This window comes from Thrips palmi, unplaced genomic scaffold (genome assembly GCF_012932325.1).
Source record: "Thrips palmi isolate BJ-2018 unplaced genomic scaffold, TpBJ-2018v1 HiC_scaffold_3, whole genome shotgun sequence".
Lineage (NCBI taxonomy): Eukaryota > Metazoa > Arthropoda > Insecta > Thysanoptera > Thripidae > Thrips > Thrips palmi.
Genome location: NW_023144630.1, coordinates 7,619,962 through 7,633,726, shown reverse-complemented (window position 1 = coordinate 7,633,726; position 13,765 = coordinate 7,619,962). Strand labels below are relative to the sequence as shown.

At 46.3% G+C, this 13,765-nt stretch overlaps 2 protein-coding genes across 5 annotated transcripts in view; one reads left to right on the top strand and one right to left on the bottom strand.

The window, feature by feature from the left end:
- Positions 1 to 13,765, bottom strand: part of LOC117648176 — a 45,677-nt gene that overhangs the window by 12,492 nt on the left and 19,420 nt on the right. The gene's annotated exons all lie outside the window — the stretch shown is intronic.
- On the top strand, positions 2,999 to 13,734 carry LOC117648185 (uncharacterized MFS-type transporter C09D4.1-like). Of its 2 annotated transcripts, XM_034390523.1 has the most exons (9): positions 2,999 to 3,016; positions 3,332 to 3,619; positions 5,590 to 5,814; positions 6,951 to 7,092; positions 10,444 to 10,655; positions 11,362 to 11,465; positions 12,011 to 12,121; positions 12,396 to 12,501; positions 13,317 to 13,734. In XM_034390523.1, exons 2-9 carry the CDS (start codon positions 3,392 to 3,394, stop codon positions 13,542 to 13,544), a joined length of 1,356 nt encoding a protein of 451 aa, XP_034246414.1. In that variant the 5' UTR covers positions 2,999 to 3,016; positions 3,332 to 3,391; the 3' UTR covers positions 13,545 to 13,734. The 2 variants fall into 2 exon arrangements, with proteins under 2 accessions (XP_034246414.1, XP_034246413.1); XM_034390522.1 differs by lacking the exon at positions 2,999 to 3,016 and having other exon boundaries at positions 3,255 to 3,619.

The following is a 13,765-nucleotide window of genomic DNA, read 5'->3' as shown; positions in this document are numbered from 1 at the left end:
GTGTTCAGCGACTCTGGAGCTCAAAACGCGTGTGAAGTTTCGGCCGCCGGTCTGCTGGCCGACTGTGCTGTGCTAAGCAGTTCCTGAACCAACCTGTACACCTAGTAGTACTCATGGTGTTTGTGATGTCCGTTGGTCACGTCTTCTCCGCGCCGTGCAGTAAGCTGGACTGGGACTGGGCACTGACCGAAGTGGAACAAGACTCGACTCAGACTGGACTGGGTGAAAACAGGACGCTTACGCTTCGCTTCGCTTGTTGACGCCTGCCAGTCTCGGCCGGGTAGAGGGCGCTGGAGTTGCTCGCCTTCGTCGCCCGTCCGAACTCGGAACCCGAACGCACCCGAATGCACCCGAACCGCGAACGCGCCCTTCAGCCCTGCGTGTGGTGGAGAACCAGCGTTGCCAGACTTATAGCCTTGACACCGCCGGTCGGCCGATTCCGTGCCACCTTTTCGGGGAAAAGTCGGTCTACGCACAGTGGGCCAGACCGATGGAGGCGGCCAAAACTCTAGACGCGTTTTGAGCTCCAGAGTCGCTAGACGTGTGACCCGACCAATGGATTGCTCTCCGAACGAGGAATCTATTGATAGTGTCACAGGTTCGGTTCGAGTCCCATTTAGAGACTCTGGAGTTAAAAACGCGTCTAGATTTATGGCCGCCTCTGCCGGTCTTCTGGCCCACTGTGCTACGTCCGCCAGCTGGGCAGAGGGAAATACTGAGAACCTGGGTCAATATGCGGCCCCTTCGAGACGGGCATGTTAATCCTCTGCCTGTTCGGGGCCCTGGACCCGATCTACTTCGCGGTGAAGGGGGCAATGTATCCGGCCAAACTCTTGGAACGGAAAGTGCAGTGCTTTAGTGCACCGCGGGCACACACGAGAGCAACAGTTTAGGCACATACGCGGTACGCGGTTGATTTTTATGGTGCCATTTTCTCATGATCGGGATCGGGAATCATTTCCTTCCGAAACCCAAACTCGCATTAAAATCTCGCACTGTTCCCTATACACTCCCCCCGGCTTCAGAGTACCACTTTTTCGTGACCCCTCGCGTACTCTCTTATTCCAGGAACGTGACATCACGTTTAAACGAATGAGTCAAAATGTCACGTTTGACGTCACGACAAAATGTCACGAAGGCACGGGACGTTTTGTCACATCCGTTTCCACGTGATGTCACCTTCCTGGGATGAGAGTGATGAAGAACAAAAAAAAATCAAAGTGCAAGAACTAGCAGCGCACCGTTGGTGTTAACTGCCAAAAGTTGGACTCTGGTTGGTCACCCGAGAAAATTGTTGCCAACCCGTGAAAATTAATTTACTGCCTTCTTTCTGCTACCAACATTTTAATAATGATGGACTTCAAAGATGTTCCAATGTCAGTACGTACCGTGGAATACATTAGCATTGGAATTTTTCGAACTCTCCGGCATTTTGATTTCTATTAACTGTCAAGTTTAAATTTTGACGGGTAGCACATCGACCACATTGGTACAACTGCCATTGGTAGCCACCCCTGAGCCACTTTCTTATCCCTTTTACACAACTTTTTTTCTTCCTCCACACTTCTACACAATAGTCAGCTCTGGTTAGCTGTCCCTGCACCCGGGAGGCGCTGGGGACAGCCAGAGCCGGGATAGCCGGTAATCCCTCGCCGGCCGGTGGTGGTGGGGATGTCTCTAGGACAGCTAACCAGGGGCCAATTCGGGACAGTTAACCAGAGGTGACTGCCAAATTGACTTCGTGACTCCTGGGATTTCTTGGAATAGTATTTTTCCCGTTTAGGAACGTATTTCTGAGACTGGGTATATATTTAAGCATTGTGTCACATTCGCTTGAACGTGAATACGCTAATTTTTGGCTGATTCGCATCGAAACGAATGTGACACAATGCTCAAAAGATCGTGACATTTTGTGACTTCCGTTTCAACATGGCGTCACGTTCCTGGAATGAGAGTGTACCTCCAAAGCGCTCCGAAGTACCACCTTTTCCCCTCCCCATCGAGCATTGTTCTCAGTGCGCCAGAAGCGGCCATAATTCTAGACGCGTCTTAATCCCCAGTGTCGCTAAATAGAACTCAAACCGAACGTGTGAACCCCCCAATGGATTGCCCTCCGAACGAGGATTTCATGGGTGCGGTCACACGCTCGGTTCGAGTCCTGTTTAGCGACTCTGAAGCGCAAAACGCGTCTAGAATTTGTTCCACCTCCACCGGGCAACACTGTGGAGAACCCACCGTGGCCCGGCGTGCGCACCCCACGGCACCGGAACGCTCCTGGGGGATTTCCACTCAGGGGAGTGCATCTGCACGCTGGTTTGCCTAAATTTCGCTGACGACGGACCCCTTTTCCAGGAAAACCTCAGCGGGAAGATTTTTACGGCTTCAGCTGAATGCGCTCGAGACCATTTTTCTGCGTCCGGTCCAGCCTGGTCCTGGCCAGCCTCGACGAAGACGGAGGCTTGCCACTCTGCAAACGCAAGTGTGTGCATGACACATTTTAAGATGTAATTAAATATTTGTCATAAAAATTTTAATTACATTGGTCCATTACACTGTTATGAAAATTTTAATAACATTTATGTAATGAAAATTTTAATTACATTGTAATGATTATAGCTTCACTACCATGTGATGAAAATGTAATTAAATTTTTTGAACAGCGTCCACGTCGGGAGTGTGACCGGAGCCAAGATGTTGGGAATGACCCAGGAACAAACGGCGCGGGCTCACTTAAAATACAAATAAATTCACCCACAATATTAGATTAGATAGGGATAAACATGCTAATCTTCGTCAGCTGTGCGGTTTATTAGTGTTGATACACACACACACATACACACTTTCACAAGGACAGTGGAGAAAGTGTCTTTGCTGCCGCGCATGTCGTTGTTTGCACTCTGTTGAAAGTGGGTACCTCCGCCGATAAGCGCCGTGCCGGCGCTGACACTAATTTGCCGCAGCTGAAGAAATGTCACTTCGCTCTGGGTCCTCGGCACAGGCGCAGGCCAGAAGACCGGTGAAGGCGCGGTCAAAATTCTAGACGCGTTTTGAGCTCCAGAGTCGCTAAATGGGACTCGAACCGACCGTGTGACCCCACCAATCAATTGCTCTCCGAACGAGAAATCCATTGGTGGGGTCACACGTTCGGTTCGAGACCGTAAGCGACACTGCAGCTCATAACCCGTCTAGAAAATTTTGGCCGCCTCCACGGATCTGGCCCACTGTGAAACGCGGGTCAAACGTTCCAGCCCAGATCCGCACGGGACCTCCCCTTAAGTTGAAACGCGTGTCCAAGACGCACCATTCTGGTAACGCAAGCCGGTCTTTGCAGTGCTTGTGCAGAGAAAGTGCGTCCGGAAAAGTGTGCTTCAAAGAACTCTGTGTGTGCGCCATGAAGCCCCCCGAGACCAAGGTGTACAAGCGACGCTGGGTCATCCTTCTCCTCTTCGTCGGCGTTGTTGTATTCAATGCTGTGCCGTGGATGCAGTACTCTGTGCTGGCTGACGTTGTCTCAACGTACTACGGCGTTAGCAACGAGATGATTGAGTGGACGATCCTGTCGTACAATGTAGCGGCCATGATGCTCATCGTTCCCGCGGCCTTCATACTGGACAAATATGTAAGTATACCGAAGTATACTCTACAAATCCAAACGCGTACATTGTATGCTCTACCTAAAGCATGCCCGCAAGCGTGCTCTAGCTAGCGCATGCCTACCAAGCATGCACTTACTAGTGACATGCTATGTAGTGCATGCTTCCTGATGCAGAAAACTCCCTCCTTATGCACTAGATGCATGCTTCAGTAAGCGTGTATACTTTGGGACATTCCACGTGAATCCAACGACGGTTTGGAATCGAGGTCCTCGGATTTCGACCTAAGTGGTATCAATCGATTCGGTATCGGCCCCTGACTCACCATGTAAATTTTTTTGAAAAAATTTTTAATGGTTTAGTTTTTGCACCAGTTTTATGGTTTTAAGAGTTTAAAAATAGTAAAAACAAATTTTTTTTTTCAAAATTTTTTTTAGGTGTTTTTAAGGGTTTAGTAATGTGGGAAAAGCATTAAAAGTTGTTTCAGAACCATCTGGGAGGTTTTTAGGGTAGTAAAAATGGTGAATTTTGGTGAAAATTTGACAAATTTCACCATTCTGAAAATACGTCATCATGGATTATGGCCAAACTTTTTTTTTCTTTTCCTCTACTATTGGTGCACACTCCCTTAAGAGGGTTTGGATGGCCCGCCACAATTTTTTTTTCTAGAGCCTATAACATGTCTAATTGCGGCATATTTTTTTCCTTTAATTGACTGTTTTTTGTCGTTTCTCTCATGCGATTACTTGGTCGACCATGCAGATCACTCAAAGTAACGATATCAGGGCCCAACATAACTCCTGATAGCTAGCTCTTCTATTTGCCTACTTTTAGGGACCCATGCAATCATTATCATAGTTACTTTACACAAATTTATTTTATTTTGAGCACAGAAATGAAACAAAAGACATAGTACATGTATGACATTTATTTGGACATGACTTTCAATTGCCATTTGCTTCTAGTGATATCATCCTGACCTATCTGCCATTTTTTAATTTCTAGAAGCAAATGGCTTAAAAACACCTAAAAAAATTTTGGAAAAAAAATTTTGTTTTTACTATTTTTAAACTCTTAAAACCATAAAACTGGTGCAAAAACTAAACCGTTCAAAATTTTGACAAAAAAATTTACATGGTGAGTCAGGGGCCGATACCGAATCGATTGATACCACTTAGGTCGAAATCCGAGGACCTCGATTCCAAACCGTCGTTGGATTCACGTGGAATGTCCCTTTGCATGTATGCACTAGTAAGTGCATGCTTGGCAGGCATGCGCTAGCTTTAGCGTGCTTGCAGGCATGCTCCAGGTAGAGCGTACAATGTACGCTCTCTGATTTGTAGAGTACTGAACAAAATTTTCAGTGAGGGAACCTTCAGATTTGACTATAGACTTTCATAGTGCGGATGCGGTGCTGTCTCCGCTGGAAATAACTTCCCGTTTAAAAACATCTTAGTACACGTCAGAAAACTCCGTAAAAATACGGAAATTTAACGGAGACTGTCCATTTTTTTTAACGGAGATCTCCGTTTCTTTAAATTTTTTCTCCGTAAAAATATGGAAGTTATGTATATAAATGAAATAGAAGCCTTACTTATCAAAAAGAACAGACTAATTCACGTTATCGATGGGTTGGGTGACCAACTGATTAGGTGTTCCAAGAGTACGCCTTCCCTAAAGCAACCTCGCCTTTGGGTTTCCGTCCATTTATCCGATCCTGGCATGTGGTCAAGTGGATCTTCAAACAGTTTTGGAGAAAATCACTTTCGTCTTAAAGACCACTGTTTGCATCAACATCGAAGGTGGAAGGAGGGAAGTAAACCGTTAAAATGCGTTTATTTCTGCAAAAATGTGGTTCATCTCCGTAAAAATACGGAAAATCTCCGTACAAATATGGAAAATTTACGGAGCCTCCATTCCCAAAATTAGAGTAACTTTCTCCGTAAATTTACGGACTTTTTTTTCTAACTGTGTACATGTACTTTGATTTTGGTAGGGCTTGCGCCCCAGCGTGCTGTCGGGGGCGCTTCTCACTGCTGCGGGGCTCTGGCTGCACGTGTTGGGCTGCTGGCCGCAACACTGGTGGGCCGTGCTGGCGGGCCAAGCCGTCATCGCCATCGCCTACAACTTCCTGTGCACCGCCTCTCTCCGGGTCGCTGCAGTGTGGTTCCCCGCCGACGAAGCGTCCTCCGCCGTGTGCGGCTTCTTGATTGGATCCATGGTACGCGAAGGTGCACTCTCAGACTCGCTATTGACTTTTAGTGCATGGTATTGACATTGTCGATAGTACCTGTATTTTTTTGTGCAAGTTATATACTTTTCACTAGTGTACTCATGTGTACACATAAGCCCGTACTCAGAGTACTCACAAGTTTTAAACGAGCGAAAATGACCAAATTTAAAGGCTTGGGCCTTGTTTTTCGTTTAAAACGCTCAATAGGCTTAATAACGTTAACAATATGTCCAATTTTTTAGTATTATCAGGTATACCTCACACTGTGGCAAAGAGGCACGGAAAATTCTGTTAATTTTTTGCCAAGATTCTCTTCTTACAGTATCCTCCGTACGACCGTACACTGTGGCAAAAAAGTACGGAAAATTCTGTTAATTTTTTTGCCAGGATTCTCCGTAGCCCTCTTATCAATATTCTCCGTAGGCTCTTACAGTATTCTCCGTAGGGCCGTACAGTATTCTCCGTAGGACCGCACAGTCTTCTCCGTAGGACCTGGAAGACTGTGCAGTCGTACGGAGATCACTGTGAGGTCCTACGGAGAATACTGTGTGGTCCTACGGAAAATACTGTAAGAGCCTACGGAGAATACTGACAAGGGGGCTACGGAGGATTACCACAAGCTGTTTACAGAATTTTCCGTAGCTTTTTGCCACAGTGTACAGTCCTCTCCTTAGGACCTGGTACGTAGACTGTGTAGTCCTACGGAGATCACTGTACGGTCCTACAGAGAACACTGTAAGGTCCTGCGGAAGATATTGACAAAATGGCTACGGAGAATTACCACAAGCTGTTTACAGAATTTTCCGTAGCTTTTTGCTACAGTGCATGTGCTCATGTGTACACCAAAAAGCTGAGTGATTCACCCATCGATAAAACCGCGTATTTGCTAATCGGGTGAATTGGCTGCTACTCGAAGGGGTAAACACTCGCGTAATAATCTACACAAAAACCGTGTATTACGCGTGACACACGTAATTGTAATCCAATTTTTTGGCCAAATGTGCCAAATTTTGGCATTTTAATGCCGGTATACACGTGTCATATCCCCGTAATACAGCGTTATACCGAGTACTCTGTACACGATTTCTCGGGAGTGTTTACCCCCTCGCTGCAACTCTGTGCAGGGCGGTGTTTCCATCGGCTGCTTCCTGGCCTCACGAACAGCGAGGGCCAGCTGGACGCAGGAAGAAAACTTTGAAGGTTTCTTGACCCTTAACATGTCTCTGGCGGTTGCTGCCACCATCATGCTGGTCGCGGTATTCTTCCGTAAGGCTCTTACACGTGGTGCCCCACACTGGAAAATCAAATCCAAGGGCAGTCCGGATAGCGAGACTTCTCTAGAAACTTAAGAGAGTGCATGGCATGCTCCTCCTAGGAGTCAACCACAAAGCACACTTTTCCCAAGAGCATGCTTGGCAAGCACGCTCTTCCCAGGAGCATGCTTGCAAGCACACTCTTCCCAGGAGCATGCTTGCAAGCACACTCTTCCCAAGAGCATGCTTGCAAGCACACTCTTCCCGGGAGCATGCTTGGCAAGCACACTCTTCCCAGGAGCATGCTTGCAAGCACACTCTTCCCGGGAGCATGCTTGGCAAGCACACTCTTCCCAGGAGCATGCTTGGCAAGCGCACTCTTCCCAAGAGCATGCTTGCAAGCACACTCTTCCTGGGAGCATCACTGTTAAAAAAATTCTGAAAATTCAGACCGAAAGTGTCAGACTTGTCCGTCTGAATTTCGTTTTCAGACTAGAGTCCTAATATTTGGACCGCAGGTCTAAAAATACGGACCTTGTAGTCTGAAAAAAAATTTCAGACGCGGCGGTCTGAAAATTCAGACTTAACAAGGTTTAATAATTTGCCCTGCGAGTCTGAAAGTAGAATTCAGCGTCCGGTCTTAATTTTCTGCCCGACTCGTCTGACTCCCGCCCCCTCTCTCTATACGCTGCTTTAATCGGACTGCCCCGAAGGTAGCACCTTGAGCCCCAGAGTAGCCCTCTTTATAGCGCTCTGGGAGCACCTTGACCAGCTAAGCTAGTAGGCCCGAAAGCGATCTAGTTTGTCTCGGACTTGCTCGGCTGAGTCCGTTCGGCACCGAGCAGGGCCGAGCACCGAGCCGAGCCCAGTGCAGCGGCCGCAGGACTGTCCCCGCCGGTGCATTCTCGGAAAGTCCGGCGAGGCAGGGCCGGCTGGAGGCGCCCTCTGATTGGCTCGGCAAGGAGGGGAGCGCTAATCCGTCGGCAACTCGGAATGTTTTGGCCGACCCGGCGCCCTGCACGCAAAACGTCAGTCTCCAGCAGTCTTCCAAGGTGCACACATCGCGTGTATTTTGCGTCAGGTCCACTCGCTCGGCGCGCTGAAGTCATGTCGACGGAAAGAAGTGCATTTTAGTTCGAAGTGTTTTCTGCTGATGACCCTTCTTGACGCTGTAGTGACTCTGCGCTCGCTGTACGCATCTCCCGAAACTGAAGGGGCGGGCGGTGAGAGGGCGAGAGGTGTTCTAAGTTATTCGCCTCTCCCCGTTCACACTCGTCCCCAAAGTGCCTTCATCGGATATTAGTTCAAACTTCTGGTTGGACGAATCTGATACGTTCACTTCGTGTGCACCGGTGCGTGTTGGATCGTGTGCTTGCCACAGTGAGTTAATTGTTACAACCAAGGTTTGAGTTGATTTTGCGATGATAAGCAAAGAAATTTATGGTTATGATGACTCAAGTGACCAAAGTGACATTCTAAGTTTTTTTCTAAATATTTGTCCAGATATCTCAATTCCTGGATAAAAGTTCCTTTCCATTGCATTAACTCATGCACTAAGAGTTGTACACCACCTTATTTTAGTTTCTGAGTTATGGATGTTTACGTTAACTTTTAGTCGTTTCTCTCAAATTTTTCCTCACGACAAAGGATTAGCTACCCAGTCTTCATATTATTGTAATTATATCTATTTTTGCAAAGGAAATAGATAGCTTTTTTAAAAAATATCTCCCTTAGTTTTCCTGAAACACCATAAACCAATAATAAGGCAAAATCTTTTAAATTTGAAGAAAAATAAAAGTGGGCCTGATAAGTTAGCTTTTTAAAAGCTAATACAGCCTCTTTCTGGACTTGTATTTTCAAATTTGACAACGCTTTCTTTTTCATATGCAAAAATAGATATAATTGCCAGAATCTGAAGGCTGGGTAGCAAATCCTTTGTCGTGAGAAGAATTTGGAGGAAACGACTAAAAGTTTACGTAAACCTCCATAACTCAGAAACTAATTAGAGTTGGAGTCCCCAACTTTGAGAATAAATTTATCTAGTAGTGGTGGAATTTTGACCTTAAAATGAACTTCCTGTGACAAATATTTCTAGGACATGCAAGTTTCACTTGACAGTATCCTTAAGGTTACAAAATTGACTTTTACTAGCCACACCAATTTTCATCCTTCTTAAAGCATCGGTTGGATCAACTTTCATATATTACCTTGCCCGCACTGCGCACAAAGAGGGAGGCGAGGGGTATGGGAGTGAACTGCTGAAAGCAAATTCAGACCAGGAAGCCCTCTCAATTTTCAGACCAGGACATCTCAATTTTAAGCTCACCAAATTCCTAAATTTCAGAGTCCAGCGGTCTTAATACCAATTCAGACTAGAGGTCTTAATCCATATTCAGACTTGTGGTCTGAATTCACAGGTCTGAATTTTCAGACCGCATGTTTCTGAAAAGGTTGGTCTGAAAATTAGGAGTGCCTTTTGCGAAATTTTCTTCAGTTCATTTAGCCTGAATTTTCAGAATTTTTTTTTAACAGTGATGCTTGGCAAGCACACTCTTCCCAGGAGCATGCTTGGCAAGCACACTCTTCCCGGGAGCATGCTTGGCAAGCACACTCTTCCCAGGAGCATGCTTGCAAGCACACTCTTCCCAGGAGCATGCTTGCAAGCACTCTCTAGGATTGAAGCGTGCCTCTTTGTTGATATGAGCCCATATAGTGACGCAGCACGCTTTATCCCTACAGTGTATAAGTGTACACTACAAACCTAGCCGTCTACTAAGTATACACTTGCATGCGTATGCACAGGGCGCCAAGCATGCATTTTTAAGTGTGCACTTTTTGTTAAGTGTGCATAAGCTTGGCCAACTATGCGTTTGTCAGTGCACGCTGAAAACCTTAAGTAATTTAAGAATATGTAAGATACAAACTAATTGAGTATGTAATACGAAGAAACGGTTCGTAAATTACGAACTGTTTTCGTTGGAAGTTTACGCATGCTCAAAATACTTTGTTATATGAAGCTACTGTGGCTTAAATTCTTGCTAAGGTTTTCAGCGTGTGTAAACTTGCAAGCATCACGGAAGTGCGCACTTGATGTATCTTGGTCGACAGTTAGTCAGTGTACAAGTCGGTCCAAGGTAAATCTGAGACGATGGAGGCGAGGGGGTAACCACTCGCGTAATACCCTGTACACCAAAACCGTGTATTACGCGTAATACATGTGATCGTAATACCATTTTTTGGTCAAATGTGCCAAATTTTGGCATTTTAAGGCCGTAATGCAAGTGTAATACACCGTAATACAGCGTAATACCGAGTAGTCTGTACACGATTTCTTGAAGTGTTTACCCCCTCGGATGGAGGGCAGTGTTCCAGCAAGCGCCTCCGCTGCCTCCGTCGCCCGCGCAGGCAGCCGCGACAGTCGCAGCATCGTCTGGCCACGGCCACTTCTTCAAGTCACTGCGCAGCATTTTAAAGCACCCCAGCTTCATCCTACTCATCATCTGCTTCAACCTCATGTACAGCGCGTACACAGCCTTCCTTACGGTGCTCAATAGGGACATCATGGAGTTCTTCCCGGTGAGCTACAACACATGCGCTCTGGCCTGCCCCTTTCTGGCCTCTCTGTGAAAATTTGAATCGTCACTTGATGACAATTTCAAGGCTAATTTTCCTCACATGTCATCAAAACAATTGGTGACATGGTTGTCACGCCCACGCAATACGTATACATAGGAGCTTTGATGAAAACGTCTTAAATTTGCGATGAGATTGTCATCTTTTGAAAGTGATGAAAATACCATCCATGGTTTTGTCACAAAAAGACAAAAAAAATTCTCAGTGCTGCTGAAAATCCACTATGGGCCCTAATGTGCTGGCAGAAGAATCAATCACGTGCAGGATTGGATGTGCTTAAACGGGAAATCTATCAATTGATAACACTTTTATTCAACTACAATTTCGTGAGGTAAAGGACTATGCTTGGTTTCGAAACAGAGTCTGAAATGTAAAGCTACGACCGTAGTTTGGCCCTTTCACTCGTCACTGAGTGCACTGTCGTTCCAGGAACGAACGTGACATCACGTTGAAGCGAATATGTCACATCCGTTTCCAGTGATGTCACGTTCCTGAAATGAGAGTGGTGAAGAACACAAGTAATCAAAGTGCAAGAACCAGCAGCGCACCGTTGCTGCTAACTATCAAAAGTTTAACCCTGATTGGTGAAAAGTCCAGGTCCCACACTGTTAAAAATTCGCCACAGTTTTTAATTTTTTCTTTCGTTTAGGAACGTATTTCTGAGACTGGGTATATCGCGACGCTGCTGAGTCTTCTAGGCATGGCGGCCACAATGATAATCGGCATCATCCTGGACAAGACGAAGAAATTCAAGTGCGTCCCTCTCCCGTCTCGCTCTGGTCCACTGTCCACAGAAAGAACTGCAGCGTATTTTTAAGTCTCTTTTTCAAGCACAGTGGTTGCAACGCTTGGCTTCAAAGCTTAGTTCTCTGTTGACTCCAAAGTCGAAAGGTGATAATTTTAGTACCTTTTTTGGCGATACAATTGAGTATCGCCAACCAACGGCCGTTCAGAAAATCTTGCCTCCAAAACGGCAGTTCACAAAAGCATCGCCTAATTTTGGCGATACTTTTCTTTATCACCAAATTATAGCCTTAAATGTTGAACAAGACAAGATGACTAGTTCATTGTTTATTACCAAGTATTGCCAAATTTTGGCTATACTTTTTGAGTATCGCCGTTTTGAAAGCAAGACTTTCTGTATGGCCGTTTTTTGGCACACTCATCTGTATCACCAAAAATGATACTAAGGTATTGCCCTTGGATTTGCAGTGTCTGAAATAATGCCCATACAGTTCGAATTATCGTAAGGAATGAGAGGTTGCCAACGTTTTTTGTCATCTTCATCGTGTCCCCAGAGAATTGTCACTCATCACGTACTTCGGTGCCCTCACGTCCATCGTCATGTACTCCATCTGCATCGCAACCACTTCCATGGAGGTTCTCTACGTTGTGGTCGGGATCATGGGGTAAGATATCTATTGTATCGGTTCAACGGCAGCCCAGGCCGTAGCGCCAACTGTCCTACCTCACACTTAGTGCGTGCCTTGTGGTGGACTCAAGACTTTGTGGTGGACCAAAGAGGAGTTATCCTCTTTAACTCGTGAATATAGTTCGGCTATTCAAGCCCGCGTTGACCTTGCAGAATTTTGTACCGACCATTAACTGGAAATTCTTCCATTTGCTTGACGGGCAAAAGTGGCTTTAGCGTGAAAGTCTTCTTCTTTGATTTCCCTTTTGCAGCATGTTTATGAGTGGCTACTTCGTCACTGGCTACGAGATGGCCGTCGAGCTTACATACCCGGAGCCTGAGGGCAATCCGACGTCCATCCTCAAGTGGTTTGTCCAGGTAAGTGGAAAATCTCCTCCAGGGTCTAAGGTGCGCGTAAACAATCAGTCCTCCCTCAGGGAAAGTGCCGCCTTGAAATCCAAAGGGTTGCCTTGGTTTCATTTTCAAGGGAATTGAGTGGATTTTGACAGTTGTCCTAATTGACATAATTGGACTCGTCTCGACAAGACAATCTAAATACGTTACCACATATCTTGATTTTTGATGGGAAATTAGAAAGTTACCATACTTCAAAACACTTTGGCTATTTTGGCTATATGGTAAATGTTCTAGTTCAGTCACTTTTCTATTTTCCATCCAAACGTCATGTGTTGACATTTTTTGTTTGTATGGTCGAGACGAATCCATTGCTTTTAATGTCCATATGGACAGCTTGAAAATTCACTTTTTAGCCCTCTGGAAATGAAACTAAGACATCTTGGATTTCAAAGGGGCACTTTCACCGCTCGGCCACGAGTCTTGACTTTTATTGGATCACGAGGAATCTTTTTATCTACTTTTAAAAAAGTATGGCTGGAATTTATTTTGTGGGTGGCCACTAGCTGATCAGGTGATCCAGAGTGGGTGAGAAGACCGGCGCCGGCGGCCAAAACTCTTGACGCGTCTTAAGCTCGTCACTACACAGAACTCGAACCAAATGTGTGACCCCACCAATGGATGCATCGTTTGGAGAGAAATCCACTGGTGGGGTAAGACACACGTCCGGTTCGAGTCCCATTTAGCGACGTTGGAGCTCAAAACCCGTCCGGGAATTTGACCGCCTCCACCGGTCTTCTGGCCCACTGTGCAATCCTCTTTCTCTCTCTGCTCCCCAGCCATGCTCCATGGTTGCTGCCTTGGCGTACAGCCGCTTGTTCGCTGCCTGGGGACCGCACGTCGCTCACGGCTTCCTCGTCGTGCTCCTTGCCGCGGGCTTCTTGGCGCAGCTGTGCATCCCAAAGCGATACCGCCGCCTGGAGGCCGAGCTGGCTTTGTCCGAAGCTGCTGCCTCCGGCGGAGGCCGCCGCGGGGGCGAGCCTCTCATCAGGAGGCCGGAATCATAATCCACGGTGGGCCAGAAGACCGGCGCCAGCAGCCAAAACTGAAGACGCGTTCGGAGAGCAATCTATTGGTGTGGTCACACGTTCGGCAAGCAACTTGTCTTCACCCTGTTTAAAGACTAAATTTGTACTATAGACCCTTCATTTTATCAAACAACTTGTAATTTTGAAAAATAAATTTTTTAAATCGGGACTTTGAAGTGTAAAATTCCCTCGTACAAAAC

What these genes read in the sequence shown, in the direction of transcription:
- LOC117648185 (XM_034390523.1), top strand. Translation starts at nt 3,392, where the DNA reads ATGAAGCCCCCCGAGACCAAGGTGTACAAGCGACGCTGGGTCATCCTT. An exon ending in CCTTCATACTGGACAAATAT is followed by an intron (nt 3,620 to 5,589) that starts GTAAGTATACCG and finishes TGATTTTGGTAG; the next exon opens with GGCTTGCGCCCCAGCGTGCT. An exon ending in GTTGTGGTCGGGATCATGGG is followed by an intron (nt 12,122 to 12,395) that starts GTAAGATATCTA and finishes TCCCTTTTGCAG; the next exon opens with CATGTTTATGAGTGGCTACT.